This window comes from Pseudorasbora parva, chromosome 8, assembly GCF_024679245.1.
Source record: "Pseudorasbora parva isolate DD20220531a chromosome 8, ASM2467924v1, whole genome shotgun sequence".
Classification (NCBI taxonomy): Eukaryota; Metazoa; Chordata; class Actinopteri; order Cypriniformes; family Gobionidae; genus Pseudorasbora; species Pseudorasbora parva.
Genome location: NC_090179.1, coordinates 33065177 through 33081835, shown reverse-complemented (window position 1 = coordinate 33081835; position 16659 = coordinate 33065177). Strand labels below are relative to the sequence as shown.

The following is a 16659-nucleotide window of genomic DNA, read 5'->3' as shown; positions in this document are numbered from 1 at the left end:
TATACTTTTTAACCACAAATGCTTGTCTTGCATTGTGATACAGCGCACATTGCCGTAATCACATTGGAAAGGTCACGGAAGTAACCCATAAGTAAGCATATGTAAAGGTAAGTGTTAACAAAGCAAACGTGCAAAGACTAAATCAAACTCCCTTTACAAAAAAGGTAAAACGACGATGTCGGACAATTTTGGAGGAAAAGTATATACATTTTTAATGTTTTTTTTTTTTGGGGGGGGGGGGGGGGGGCATTACAGATTTTTTCATTATATAAGACCTTTATTCCACGGCTGGGATTGTGTAGAGCATTTTGAAGCTGCATTGAAACTGCAAGTTTGCAACGTGCGAAAGCCGTGTCCAAATTTACTCTCTCGTTTTCATTCACTTCTTCAAGTGGGCTATATAGTAATGTCGGGAATAGTAAATGAGGTTATGGGGTGAATTTAGACACAGCACTACCAATAATCAGGAAACAGGACCTCAATAGACTTCAAAATAAAAGACATGTCTTAAATGCTTGTCGAAAATTGTTGTATTGCGAAAATCATATACATAAAGGTTTTTTTTCCGTTTCTTAACAGCTTTTATATAATTTATAGCCCTTTTTTTCTCCTTTGATTTCAGGCCAGTCTACTCCATTTACAGGCCACAACTAAACAAAAGGCCCCTTTAGGCAGTATTTAACTGATGCTGAAGCTTTGCCCTGTTGTAATAAAGGGCCAAATGGAGCGAATAGCTGATCTGGGATCTGCTTTAAGTGGTTTGGACTAAAATGTGAAACGTAAGCTGCTGACCCATCGTCCACCTGTACCAGCACAGCACCGTCTGCTCTCAAAGGGACAAGCATTTAACAGCCCGCACACAAACGTCTTTCTTCATTTTCTTGACATAAGAGCAGCAATAAAAATAATTCAAGGAGATCTGAGATTGAAGCCATCAGTTTAATAGTGAAAAATACGGCTAGCGTTTAGATATTTTTCTGAATGCAGGTACTGTCTTGTTGTCATTTATGAAAAATAAAGTTAATTGATGGAGTTTAACTGTAAGATGTGATGTAAGACATCACAATGTCACAGAACTTCTTTTTTTTGAAAGGAAGCTAATGCGTACTATATGCTTCACATTCAAGTCTTTGGCACAAACTTGTATCCAGAGGACATGCATTCAAGATACACTTTTTTTTAGTTAACATTCTCTAAGAAACAAACCCTTAACCTTGCTAGCGCCACACTCTACAATTTGAGATACTTGAGTGTTTCCAGTTGTGATGTTCTGGTGTATTTTTTAGTCGAACTGTGTTTAATAGGACCGACACATCGCTAGGGCATTATCTTTGCATTTACAGGGTAGATCGTCATCAATATCTCAGTTTATCTTAAAAGTAATATGAAGACTTTAGATTTATGGGCCTTTGTTCTCAAGTTCTTTCTCAACTTTTATACAGCTGGATAACATTCTGTGTGGAATGTAGTTCATCAGTAAAGAAATAAGAAAGCATTACATCAGCAGTCTCCAAAGATAACACTTTTTGTATAAATCATGGGTTATAGCATTAAAGAAAAGGCTGTTTTCAAATGTAATTACAAAAGAGTTATACTAAGATAAAGAATATGATGTATCTTGTTAAAATGTATTTGAACTTTCTTCACTTTCCAAAAAAATTTCACAGACAAGAAAAGTCCATTAAATTCAAGTCCATTGATAAAGTATGAATTACAAGAACAATGTCTGAAGCACAGCTCACACAAAAGTCACTTTTAGACCAAGCAATGTTCTGTTGTTAAATACGTTAAACCTGCACAATCAACTTAACTCAAACTTAAATCTGTGTGGGGAAATATTTCGCCTTCATGCAAAATTCCAGATCGTGTGGAATCATACTGTATAGAGCCCAGTGAGAAAATAATGTGAGAAAAAAATATGAATATGGTGGCCACACACTGTCAAAAAAAACATGTGTCTTCGTGATACATTTTGTTCATGGCTTCTTTTGTTTTCAACAATTGTGTTTTGTTTACACCAGGGATCTCCAATCTCTGTCCTGGAGGGCCGTTGTCCTGCAGAGTTTAGCTCCAACCCCACTTGCTAGGGCCTTGTTATAACACTAATTAGCTGGTTCAGGTGCATTTATTTCAGGCTGGAGCTAAACTCTGCAGGACAACGGCCCTCCAGGACCGACATCGGAGATCCCTGGTTTACACTATAACACAAACTTACTTAAAAATCCAACTCACTCTGCCGAACTAAAGGAAACACTGATCTCCATAATGGTGACCAAACATTTTCAATAAAGCATTAAAATCTAAACCTCTGTTAATTGTCAATAAGACCTTCTATAGATGTCTTTCAGGGTTGGAACCAAACTCTGCAATACAGCGACTCACTAGGACCAAACTGAGGAAAACAACGGTGTAGTTGTATCCTAAGGTCCAATTGGTTACCTTTAAATGAACGGTTATCTGTTTTGTTCCCCAAGCAACAAAATTGAAATTGTTCTTTTTTTCTGAGAGTGCATTAACAATTTGTCCCCACGACTTACTAACATGGCCATGTTGTAACATTTTGTAATGAGTTTGAGCTTCTGTAAGAACCAATGAGGTTCATTCTCGTGTTATGCAGAACGTTTGAGCTTCTGCAAGAACCAATGAGGTTCATTCTCGTGTTACACAGCACGTTTGAGCTTCCACAAGAACCAATGAGATTCATTCCCGTGCTGCAAGAACCAATGAAGTTCAATGTTGTACTGCAAGAACCAATGAGGTTCATGCTCATGCTGCAAGAACCAATGAGGTTCATTATCAAGTTATGCAGCACATTTGAGCTTCAGCAAGAAGAGGTTCATTCTCGTGCTGCAAGAACCAATAAGGTTCATTCTTGTGCTGCAAGAACCAATGAAATTCATTCTTGTGTTACGCAGCTCGTTTGAGCTTCCGCAAGAACCAATGAGGTTCATTCTCGTACTGTAAGAACCAATGAGGTTCATTCTCATACTGCAAGAACCAATTAGGTTCATTCTTGTGTTACACAGCTCGTTTTAGCTTCAGCAAGAACCAATCAGATTAATTATTTTTTTACGCAGCAAATTGGAGCTTCAGCAAGAACCAATGAGGTTCATTCTCATGTTACATAGCTCGTTTGAGCTTCCACAAAAACCAATGAGGTTCAGGTTTGAAGATGAAATAAAGTCTTATGAGTTGGAGCAACATGAATTTAAAGAAATAAAAAAAATAAAAAAATGATTTCTTAATTTGTGGGAACAAATTCTTAGTTTATGGCCATAATGTATATATATTTTTCCACATATTATATGTTGGGTTCCATGCTGTTGAAATTTCTGGATTTCGAAAAGTTGCCAAACAACAGTAAATGTGACCACACCTTAAGTGGAGTCACAAAAATAATGACTTATTTAATGCTAAATCGCATGAACTGTAAAATGGCTCGTAAATCAGTATGTTAGCATGCATGAAATTATTCACAAGCTAATACTTGTCTCGTGACAGTAGGGGATCACCGTGTGCTTCCCAAAAGCGCCAGGCACTGCTGTGTTCTCCTGAAGGTGACATTGGGATCTGTCTCATTCAAGGCCCACATGCTACGAACGTGTTGTACCGACTGCGGTGTCGGCTGCCTCCTTCATTATTCCAGAACAACATGAGCACATGAGGTGTGAGGTGTTCTTGAAACTGACATGGAGTGTGAATGTTAAATAGTGATGCTGGCTGACAAATCAAGTGATTAGACTAAGAGGAAGAAGAAACGAAGATGAAGGTCAGAAAAGTGACTACCATTATGGAGTTTTACTTTCATTACCAGCAGATGAGTATACGTTTAAAGGAGAAGTGTGCCGTTTTTTTAATGTTATAATACTTTCTCCAAACTTAATATGCGCAGGCATGAGTGAGCCATTTGTACTGTGTAGGTAATGTTCCAAAATGTGGAAACAAGTGGGGCTATCAAAACTACTGGCTACTGTTTTTCTGACCATTGGTAGCAGGGAGATATTGGGATATTCTGTTTAAAAATATTTGTTTATTTAATATGTAATTTTTATGTTTTTATTTAATTTTTTTATAGCGTATGTAAAATATTTGTATATTATATATTATTTTATATAATATTATTTTATTTAATATATTTACTATTTTACACATATGCAAATTAAATATTTTTCAGAACAAAATAATTAGTTTTGCATCATGAACATTCAACATGCTAATTTGTAATTGTATGTCTGTACATACAATGACTATTTTGTATTTTGTCTTTAATAGATGTCTTTAATGTCACTTTTCATAAATTGAATGCATATCATTTATATAATGTCACTTTTCATAAATTTAATGCATATCATTTTTGAATGAAATTTTTGTCTTTTTTTAAAGAACCCAAATATTTTTGTGGAAATAGTGATAATTTTTTTTTTAGGATTATTTGTTGAATAGAAAGTTCAAAAACAGCATTTATTATATATATATATATTAGGGGTGTAACGATACGCGTATTCGTATTGAACCGTTCGGTACGAGGCTTTCGGTTCGGTACGCGGTACGCATTATGTACCGAACGGTTCTCGGACTAATTAATTAGACTTGGAAAAATAAAAAAGTGTGTGAAATATAATAACATGCGTTCAGCAATAACCAAAACGACATAACAGGCAATGCCCCTGACACCGCCGAAGTGAAAAAAAAAAAAAAACACCAATTATGTTTTAGGCAGCTCAGTCAGGTGCTCGCTTACTCAGTAGGCTACGCGCTGAATGCTCGTGGCAAAATGGCTATCATGTCAACTCATTTACGCGGACAACAAGACGATAAAAAGGAGAAACAGCCACAAACTATCCCCGCAGCATTAAGACAGACATTTTCAACTTATTCAAATTGCAAAAGACATCACCGCGGCAAGTGGTCCATTATAGCCGCGGATATGAGACCTTACGCCCATTTTCACACAAACTCCGTCTGCAGTGCGTAGTCTATGCGGTGCGTATTTTTTCCGTACCCATGTTAACGGTTGCGGACTGAAAACGCAGCATATTTGAATACGAATACGCATACGCAGCGCAAAACGCACTGCAGACGGAGTTTTAAGAACATGCTTAAAGTAATTGAGCCCCATTACAATGTTCCTTCACGAGCCCATTTCAGCCAGTAATTCCTGCTTTGTCCCAAAAAACAAAAGCACAAACAGAGAACCAATTGGCCAATGCAACAGCGGTTGCTCTGACAACAGACGGCTGGATGTCAAGGGCTACACAAAGCTACCTGACTGTAACGGCACATTACATTATGAATGGGAGCTGAACAGCCACGTTCTTCAGACACGCCCCCTTGAGTCAGACAAGTGAGGATTTGGGGGATGACAAAAGCAGTAGTGTGTGAAAAAAGTGTGGAGAGAGCTAATGTAAAGAGCTAATGTCTTATTCCTGTAACTACATAGAAGATGGGTAAAGTATAGCTCCATCATTGTTCAATGTAAAAAAAAAAAATCATACTTTGTTAGTTTTAATAAAAAAATAATTAAAAAAGGTAATTTATCTGCCAATTTTTTTTCTTTTTGCTGTATCTAAAACATACCGAACCGTACCGAACCGAACCGTGACACCAGTGTATCGTATCGAACCGAACCGTGAATTTTGTGAACCGTTACACCCCTAATATATATATATATATATATATATATATATATATATATATATATATATATATATATATATATATATATATATATATATAATAAATTGATGTTTTCAAAGTTAATAATAATAATAATAAATAGTAGGGGTGACCCCTGATAGTCGAAGATTCGATGCATCGATATGCAGGACCGGATTCGACCACTGATCTCATAGTCGAATCTTCGCGGGTGTTATAAAAGGATCAAACCATTTTGGAAATATGGGGATGCTCAATATTAGTGCTATAAAGACGTGTCGCGGCGCTGAGCGATCGCCCCTTTAAGGGCACTGATTTTTTTTTTTTCGGTCTATGGTTTACACACACATAGAGGATTCGACTATCGGTCCACCATAGAGAGATTCGAAAATTCTGATTCGAATGTGTAAATCCTTAGTCGGGGACACCCCTAATAAATAGTTTCTTGGAATAGTTTCTTCTAATATAATTAGCATATTAGAATGATTTCTGAAGGATCATGTGACGCTTCAGCAAAAACATTCAGCTTTGACATCACAGTGATAAACTACATTTAAATATATATTAAAATATAAAAATAAAATATTTCATAATATTACTGGTTTTACTGTATTTTTATCAAGTAAATGTAAAAAGTTACACACTTCACCTTCGAGATTACCTGCGAAATTGGTATTTTTTTCCCTAGAGCTAAATGGGCTTAAAACCAAAGGAAAACTGATGCAACTCAACTCAGCAAGACAAGGAAAGCAAATGCAGAATAAACCCGAGCAGAATCCACTGAGGCTGCGTGATTAAGCCTGGCTTGGATGTCCCCAATGCCCCTTAGACACACAAACACACGCACATACACTATCCCCCTTTCCCAGATGAGACACGTTGCTAACTTGGATCGAAGGCCCACCATAGTTTGGATTATGTGTCAATTTGCCACCCAGCTGCAGTGGCAGTGTCTCCCTTGCCGAACATGACTAGCTCTAATTAGGCCATGCTACCAATTACTGCTGATCCCAAGTCAGAATGGACCGAAAGAGAGAGAGAGGCAAAGAATGACACCATTGTTTCACTTTTTATACCCAAATGCTGTGCTAAATGTGTGCAATAATCCATCATTTTGAGTTTAATGGGTTTAACATGCTCTTATTATATGTAGTATTCAATAGAATATAGGCCTAAGTCGATAGTGTAACAAAAGTTTAGGTAGTTCCTGAATCCTAGTTTAGGTGTTCTAGGCAAGGTATGAAAGGCTGTATAGTTATGGCAAAAGAGCATTGCTAGAACATTGTAGACATACAGCAACATTTTGTTGCAGCTGTTACTGTGTCGTTTAGCGTAGTTTAATAACTTAACTGTATTTTTCAGTAGCATTGAGAGTAGATGTTCAAAGTAGCATAGCTATTTTTCACAAACTGCATGCTTTTACTCAGCGGTGCAGCACAAATAAATGTTTACTCTTTCCCTGCTATTGACAGAATTTTACAGCTTTTCATGTTTTCGCTGTTAGGCTATGCGGTGGGGGGGTGCCATTACGCATCATCTGAAAGAGAATCTCCAGATCAAAAAAAAGATGAAGAAGAAGCAGAAACAAGAGATTAAAAAAAAACTTTTTTTAGCTTATTGTTTAAAATGTTGCTTTATGAAACTTAGCATTACAAGTGTTGATAAAGGATGCATGAAGCTAGAATAAAACAGATTTTTAAAAAAAATTTTTAAAGCAGAGGCTAATAACCAACTAAAGCTTTTTGTTTGATGCTTGTAATGTAGCTAACTGATTTATCAATACAGTAGCTTGACTGAAGTGCAGCTACTTTAAATACTGATAAGCATTTAGCTTAGCACGCTACAGCGATGTATCAACATCCAGGACTGGAAATATCAATTGTATGATAGTTTTAATTAAACTACCCTCATGCTGACCCTGCTGTGTGATTCACAGATGAGTCACTGTATTGAGACTGCCAGTAGTACCTGAGTGCGTTTTCTCCTTCTCTGTCCCCTTTCCTAGTAACAGAGGTTTGTTTATATACCTGTCTCTTTTTCTCTCCTTGTCTGTCTCTCTGCAGGTAGCCAGGCTCAGTTCCCCATCACCCAGAATGTGACGGTGGTCGAGGGCAGCACGGCTAACATGACCTGCCGGGTGGATTATAATGATAACACCTCCCTCCAGTGGTCAAATCCAGCACAACAGACCCTCTTCTTCGGGGACAAGAAAGGTGAGTGTGGGCAGGATGTGCCGTAAATCAGTCTGGTGTGGTGAGCTGGCAGCAGAACCAGAGTGGGTTACTGGGTCGGGTCGAGGGGAAATGTGCTGCGTAAGGATGAGTTTGGGCTCGAGACTAATGAGACTAACGTTCTTGTGTGTCTCTCTTGCTCTCTCTCAGACGGGCCAGCCACTCAAACAAACCAATCAATTCTTCGATTCATAGCATCCACATCAGCACTGCAATAACAAAAGCAATTCAGCATCATTAAAGGTTCCCTAGGGGTGAAGGATAAAGTGTTTCACGTCAAGTCATCCAAGACACATACTCGACACACAACAGTTTGTTTAAAACTGATTTCATGGCTTCCTTACCGTAAATTGTTGATTTATTTGTATTTCATAATGTTCTTGTCTGCAGTCAGCTTAGTCCCACCATGCAAACCAGACATACAGAAAGTGTTCGCACAGGATGTGTTCTTGTGTTCAAAGACAGCTAGATGGGCACACAATTGGAGAACAACAATGGAGCACAAATCAGGATTCCCAGGGTGTGCTTTTAAAAGTTGAACTACTTTTAACTTGACATGGCATTATGGTGCAATTTGCTGAAAAGCAGAGATGCAACATCAGTCTGATCTATCTATCTATCAATCTATCAATCTATCTATCTATCTATCTATCTATCTATCTATCTATCTATCTATCTATCTATCTATCTATCTATCTATCTATCTATCTATCTATCTATCTATCTATCTATCTATCTATCTATCTATCTATCTATCTATCTATCTATCTATCTATCTATCTATCTATCTATCTATCTATCTATCTATCTATCTATCTATCTATCTAATCTTTAGTATCTGTCTGTCAATCTAATTGATCTAAATGAACAGTATAATTGGAAAATATCATTACAGTTTAAAATAACTGTTATCTATTGTAATATATTTTAAAATGTCATTTATTCTTGTGATGGCAAAGCATATTGACAAAAGCCAAGACATATTGCTGATATCACACTTTAAATTATTGTTGTCACTGGCTAATTTATTTTTCTTCCATCCTCACAAGATTAATTCAAGTGCGTAGTTATGATCGATTTAAACATTTATAGGAAATGGATTGGATGGTGAAAAGTCTCAATATGATGGTTGTTTTGAGGGGAGGGGTTGAAAAAAAGGGGGTCTTGACGACGTAACAGATGAAGAAGTCATTTCAGAGATGGAGCAATTTGGGGTTTGATTGAGAAATACAGACATTTCCAAGCAAATAGCTTGTGTAGTTGAATCTTTCACATTAAGACCACTAACATGTATTTAGGGAGTAAAGGGGGGTCATTTTTGATTTTATGTTGACTTGAAATCTTTTCAGAACATAGTCAGGAGATGAAAGTAGATTTCATTTGTTATCTGATGTTAGTAACGGCAGGGCTTTTGTTTGTCTGATGAAAATAAATCGCTTCATTAGTCTGCAGTGGAGAGCAGTACCATCACTGACATTTACGACTGCGTGTGTGTTCATGTGTGGGAGAGTGCAGGCTTGAAATAATGTATTCTCTCTCTATATGTGCAGGTATTTGCTCTATTTTTCTTGGGAAAACAACTGCTGTTATATTTTTGAGATGCGGCAGTGCTTTGAAATGTCTTTCTTTCTTCATTTGGATCTAAGATTATATGTCAATTCACATTTTATTGTAATTGACGTTCTTGAGATTGGATTTTTGAGGAGATCTAAGCCAGGCATTCAACTTTAAAATGAATAGTTCACCCACAAATGAAAATTCTGTCAATATTTAACTTTATCTTCACTGTATGGAAAAGACCAGCATGAACATTTGGCTAAACATCCAAGTCAAGATGGATTTGTTAACATTAAAGGGGTAGTTCACCCAAAAATGAAAATTCTGTCATCATTTACTTACCCTTATGTTGCTCCTTACCTGTATGGCTTTCTTTGTTCTGCTGAAAACAAAAGAAGATATTTGGAAGAATGGCTGTTACCAAGCAGAGCGAGCAACCATTGACTACCATAGTAGGGGAAAAAATACTAATGGTAGTCAATGGTTGCTCTCTGTGCTTGGTTACAAACATTCTTCCAAATATCGTCTTTTGTGTTCAGCAGAACAAAGAAACTCATAAAGGTTTAGAACAACTCGAGGGTGAGTAAATGATGACAGAATTTTCATTTTTGGGTGAACTATCCCTTTAATGAGTCGCTAAAATGTGCTAGTCGGCACTATCTTGTCAGAACTTTGTAGTAATCATCATCAAAAGTCTTTAACATTAACATGATATGAACATGATATTATTTTACGCCTCCTTTTCTTAGATTCTGTAAGGAATGTACGATACACCAAAAGAACACAGTTCATTTTTCGAAGGAGTAGATGTCTCTCTCCGTCTTTCACACATAGGAATTATTATGCATTCATTAACCTTAACTGAACACCAAGTGATGGTTTAATTTACATTTATGCATTATGCAGAATAAAATAGCTCATTGTAGATATACATTTATTAGTTCATGCATTCCCTCGCAATCAAACCCATGACCTTGAGTTGTGCTCTACTGTTTGAGCGACAGGAACGCTTCAGACCGGTTTTACTGTATGCACATCAGAGATAAAAGGAAATTGTGAAACAACCAGATATCACACTATAGCATTCAAATGGTTGGAATTTGTTAAATGTTTTTAAAAGAGGTCTCTTATGCTCACCAAAGCCGCATTTATTTGATCAAAAATACAGTAAAAACAGCAATATTGTAAAATATTTTTACAATTTTAAATGAACTGATTTCTATATGAATGTCTTAATGCAATTTATTTCTGTGGTCAAAACTGAATTTTTACTTAAGTCTTGAATGTCACATAATTCTTCTGAAATCATTCTATGCGGTTTTGCTGCTCAAAATTTTTTTTTTTTTTTTGTGGAAAACTTATTTTTTGTTGTTTTTTTATGAATAGAAAGTTCTAAATAAGTAAGGGATAATCCACGGCTAGCCATGCATTTAAGGATTTTAATGCACAGCGTAGAGGCGAAGAACTGCCCGACGCGAAGCGGAGGTTGCCTCTAGGTCGTGCATTAAAATCATTTAATGCATGGCTAGCCGTGGATTATCCCGCTTATACCATGGTTATTTGCCAAGTTAAAAACAAGTTAAAGCTGTAACTGATGTTTTTTAAGAGACGGGTTAAAATGACGGTTGTGTTTTTACGTCTCCTTAGTTCTAGTACACCGTCGCTTTAAATAAAGTAGAGCCATCGAAATGTTTTTATATGAACAAATTACCACATTTATTTAAATTCATTATTAAAAGAGAAACACAGAGAACTGAAAGAGAAAGATCAGAGAGAGAGAGAGAGAGAGAGAGAGAGAGAGAGAGGTCTTCTTTACGTCAGTCTGAAGATCCCCTCGTTGCTTAAACAAATCGAACATAACTTAATGATTATTTAATGGATTTATTCAAATTATTTATGAATGTCAGGCAACACTGCAGTGACAAGGCAATCTTTATTTGAACTAATCATCATGTAGCCTAGTGTGAAATAAACCCCGCGTCAACCTATAAAGACACATTACATTTAATGCATTAAATTGAATAATAATATAGGTGCTTGAGTCTGTCAGTGTAGGTGTCACGACCATCATAGAATGTAAAAAACGCACGACACATGGCGACATGTTCCGCAACTCGGTGTCATGCAGGTGTCGTGTCAGTGTTTGTTGCAATAATGTCAGTAACATGACAAGACCGCATGTGCCACGGATGTACTAATACGCACATAGTTATAGATATGTATATGTATACATACCTGCCCATAGTGATATATGTGCCATTGGCTTCTGTGTGTCACGTCATGTCTCATGTCACTTAATGTTGCCATAGATATGTAACGTTATACGTATACATATCTATGGTTGATACTTAGATACCTCATTAGCAACTGTTTCTATGGGCCGCTATACGTTAGCCGTCCGCCATTTCCGCGAACGCACATTGTTGTGACCATTCAAATGTCACACTGCACGCGCAAGCTATGGTTGACAGGGCAGAAGTGCATATGGAGAGCGGGAGCCGCGAGTGTCGTCTAGCAACTCTCAATACACTTCTGAGCTGTATTCCCCTAACTCTTGCCAGGCCAATCACATCGTGTATAGAGTCGGTGGGTGGGGCCATAATGACGACGGCCAAGTTGCATTTGTGTGCTTCTAGTAAACACAGGAACTGGCGAACGGCGGCGGTCTTTCGAATCAGCTTTGGCCGCGACTCTGGAAGACTTGGAGTTAAGCTTTTCTCTGAGAAAAGAACAAAGAACGGCACTGAAGTCATTCTTAAAAAGGAAAGATGTGTTCGGAGTTTTGCCGACCGGATACGGCGAATGTTTAATCTATCAACGAGCTCTGCTTCACCTTCGTTGCTCTGGTTGGTTGTAGCTCTGTCCTATCACGTGCAGAGGGAGTTTGAAAGACAACCGTTTATCCCGCCCCTTGGATTGAGCCCTGTCTATGGTGAGTTTCCAGACCAAACATCCTGATGTGGGTCTGGCTTGTCAGGCTAACGCATGAAAATATTCAACTTTTTAGGTGAAGGAACCTTTCACATTTTCATAAATGTATTTGTTTAAATTTACACGAAGTGGTTTGAATGATGAAAAGATCATAACTCTTAACAAACACGAAAGAATCCATCAGCTAAATGTGACCATTTTTATAACAAAACAGGCAGTGAGAGACTTTCAGCGGTTTGTGTTTCGATTTACCCTCATTTCTTTTCTTTGTGCTTGATATTTTAAAACTGGATGTCACCTAATAATTTACATGAAGTGGGTTGAATGATGAAAAGATCAGAACGCTCAACAAACAGATGAAAGAATCCATCAGCTAAATGATCCGAGTATCATTTTGGTCTACAGCCAGTCCCTTTCCAAGGATTTGCATGTAGGCTACACGATGCACCAGAAATATCCATATTTGTATTTTGTCGTGTTTTCTTTTCACATCTCCCAAGTGAACTACATTCGGATGATTCTTGGCAAGCTGTCCCGACTGCACGGAATATGGGTAGAGAGCTTTCTTTCGCTCCGTGTTTGCAAACACCAGGGTACCGAGTCTGGCACTGCCACTGCAGTCGCCATGAGGGACAGACAAACCAGTCGAGGGGGTTTAATGTAACACTGACACAGATTGGAGGAAGTGAGCAAGCTGGCCATATCAGCCAACATTCTGCCAGCGTTCAGCCGACATAATGCCCTCCTGGCAGCGGTCCTTCATCCACCACCCTTGGAGTGGACAGATGTGCTGTTGTTGAGAGCGAAGTAACAGTGGTAATTCTGTAGTGGGAAGTGCTCGCTTCAGATTGTACATTAACCACGCCAGATGTTAATTAAGATAATTGTTTGGAGCATGATGATAATAGAATGAGCAGTATGTGAATTTAGTGGTTGTAGGAAATCACATTTGCTGGAAGAGGAACGATGTTTGTTGTGTTGGCTCTTACGTTGGATACGTTGTCATAAGCGTCAATCCCAAGGGTGTTCAGGAGCTCAAGCACCCATGGGGAATGCAGCATTATGTGGAAGTGAATTAATTTCAGCACCATTCATCATTTCGTGTTCTTTTAACACCAGCCAACTGTGGCTGCAGGAGTCAATAAGTCTAATATTATATATACTACCAATCAAAAGCTACTGTTCAAAAGAAGTCTCTTGTGCTCACCAAGGCCACTAGTTAGTTTCTTTGGCCCTGTTTACACCTCCTTTTATGCTGCCTTCACATGCTATCAGAAGTGTCCTACTTCCATCTTCAGAAGTCATGATGATGAGCTTGTTGCATTCAAGTGCAATGTTTTGTTGTCGGAATGAACAGGAATTATGGAGAACATAGTTATGTTAACATAGTTATGGAGAACATAGTTATGAACATAGTTATGGAGAACGGGTATGTTACATAGTTATCATAACTATCAAAATCCAGTGTTCTGTATTTTGCGTACGTGAGTTTTTGTTGTAGATGGCTATTGCTGCGCGTTTAGCTAGAATGCCATACAAAACCAACCCATTGGGCCACTGAATCTGCTTAACGACAACAGCTGGGGCAACAGCCTTAGACCTAATGGGTTGTTATCATAGCTAACAAAATCCAGTGTTTTGTATTTTGCGTACGTACATGAGTTTTTGTTGTAGATGTCTATAAAAAAATAAAAAAAATTGTGTACTGTGCTAATTAATTGAGATTTCTTACAGCTCTTACAGGTTGTTGGCCTTGTCTGTTTCGTTGCTTCTATTGCTCTCCCCTTTTTTGTAAGTCGCTTTGAATAAAAGCGTCTGCTAAATGATTAAATGTAAATGTAAATGTAGAACACCATGTTTATTTTTGCCAATTTATTGGGAACATTTTATTAAAACAAAATTATATGTATAATGTCACATGCACTGACAACCATAAACAGTTAAGATGCCAGATTCTGTCATTTCGGTCAAATGCAGGCAATTTTCGCTGTAAAACATACGTTGTAGTCATACGTAATAGTCTAAATGGACTGCATTTATATGGCCCATCTCAGGAATTTGGTATCAAAATAATTTCTGAACTTCCCAGTGGTATACGTGACATCAGAGGGCATTCAAGTGCAATTTTTACTTTGGAAACTCTTGCATGTGAAGGCAATATTAAGATGCATTTTGGTCGATCGACAAAAATGTTTTAATCCGTCTCTTTTTTCCACTTTTAACCACTTCTGTCCTGATTTCTTTGAGGGAAGGGTCTATGTGCAGGTAAATATATACATTTTTTTTAGATGCTTCAATCTAATGGACAAAATAAGAGTATGCAATTTACATAAACGCACCAGGAATGCATCTCATTACCAGGTGTAAACTAGGCCTTTGGCTACGTCTACACTAATCCGGATAAATTTATAAACTGAGTTTTCGTCTAAAAATGCTCCGCGTCCACACTATCATTTTCAATCGTTTTCCAAAAAAATTTCATATACACTGAAACGTCTGAAATCGCTTACATCCCTATACTGCGCATGAGCAAATCCAAGACGCTTCAACTTGCGTCATTTCCGCTACTTGTTTATTTACTCTTTGAAATTTTGCGGCAATGTCGAGAAAAGGCACTGAGCTTTTTTACACTATGTACAAACTGACATTAATATTTAACAAGGCTGTCAAAACAGAAAGCATACAAAACAGCTGCTGTACAATGTCGTTCACCATCTTAGCTGAATTGGTCATATGACTGCATCACATGGCTAAAAATGCGTCATCGTATTAAAAAGCCTCCGTTTTCACAGTCCACACTACGACGCAAAGACAGCGTTTTCAAATTTATCCGCTTTGGAGAGTGTTTTCAAAACGATACATTTTCATTGACTTAAAACGCTGTCTCAGTGTGGACGGAAGGCCAAAACGGAGAGAAAAATATACGTTTTCAAATGAAAACGTATTAGTGTGGACATGGCCTCTGTGTTCTAGTTTGGTTTTGCTACTGTTTTCCTGTTCCCAGTCATTGTTAGTTTCCTAGGTTACTGATTATGCCCTAGTTTGTTTCCATAGTTACTGATTAGTTTCACCTGTGTTTCATTTAGCTCCCTTTGTTTGCTTATTGTATTTAAGCCCTTTGTTTCTGTTCCTCTTTGTTGGTTCTTGTTAATGTATGGTGTGATTTTTGTTCCTGAGATTATTCTACTGTTTGTTCTGAGTTGGTAAAATTTTATAAAGAGTGTTATTGTTATCGCCTTCATCTTCATTGCATGCTGCTACTAGTGTTGTAGTTCTCAAGTCTTGGTCTTGGTCGTGAGACCAGTCTTAAGAGCATTTTTTTAAGGTCTTGATCTTATCTCTGTTTCGACCACATTTGTACTCATTTTTCTCTCTGTCTCAGATTTGGAGGTCTCTGGACCAGTCAAGACTGCTAGGATATTACTATATTGCCAGTGCATAATCAGATTTTTTTGTTAACATCATTAATGTGATTGGATGTAAAACAAACCGCTTCAGATGCAATCAATCACTTATTTCTAATTTTTATTTATTATGCGGGTTCAGATATTATTGAGACATTATGTTAAAAATGTCAACAAAATTAATACATAGGCTCACAAAATTCAAGACATTGTTTCAAAAAAGTACTTGTATTAGATCTGGATTTTTATATTATAATGTAATATAATATAATATATATTAGGGGTGTCCCCGACTAAGGATTTACACATTCGAATCAGGGTTTTCGAATCTCTCTATGGTTGACCGATAGTCGAATCATCTAGCCTATGTGTGTGTAAACCATAGACCGGAAAATTTTTTATTTTTTATACGACGGCGGCATTCAACGCCTGTCCGCGGCGATTAAATGTATATTTCCCTCAAATCGTGAATGTATATACTGATTTCACCCTGTGCTACAAGATACACTCATCGACGCGCCTTTAAAAATCCTCGTTTCATAACACCCGCGAAGATTCGTCCATGAGATCAATGGTCGAATCCGGTCCTGCATATCGACGCATCGAATCTTCGACTATTAGGGGTCACCCCTAATATATATGTTTGGTCTTGGTCTCGACTTGGTGTGGGATTAGGTGGTCTAAACTACAACACTAGCTACTACCAGACAAAACATGGCAATTTTAATATAGCAGTATAGTTTTTATGACAGGCAAAAGACTAATTGTAATGCAGTTTATTATTTTTGTTGGTACTATATCATTTATATGTATTGCTGCCATTTAGTTTGGCCATGGGCTGATATTAGACCTTTGCAGTATATTAATTTAATTTAATTTGA

The 16659-nt window shown here is 37.5% G+C and overlaps 1 protein-coding gene across 6 annotated transcripts in view; it reads left to right on the top strand.

Moving 5' to 3' along the window:
* The window catches only part of cadm2b (cell adhesion molecule 2b), a 263536-nt gene that overhangs the window by 188304 nt on the left and 58573 nt on the right, over window positions 1-16659 (top strand). For all 6 annotated transcript variants that reach the window (XM_067450978.1, XM_067450974.1, XM_067450979.1 and 3 more), the window contains exon 3: window positions 7719-7868. In XM_067450978.1, coding sequence (XP_067307079.1) covers window positions 7719-7868 — 150 coding nt within the window. The remainder of the gene's footprint in view (window positions 1-7718; window positions 7869-16659) is intronic.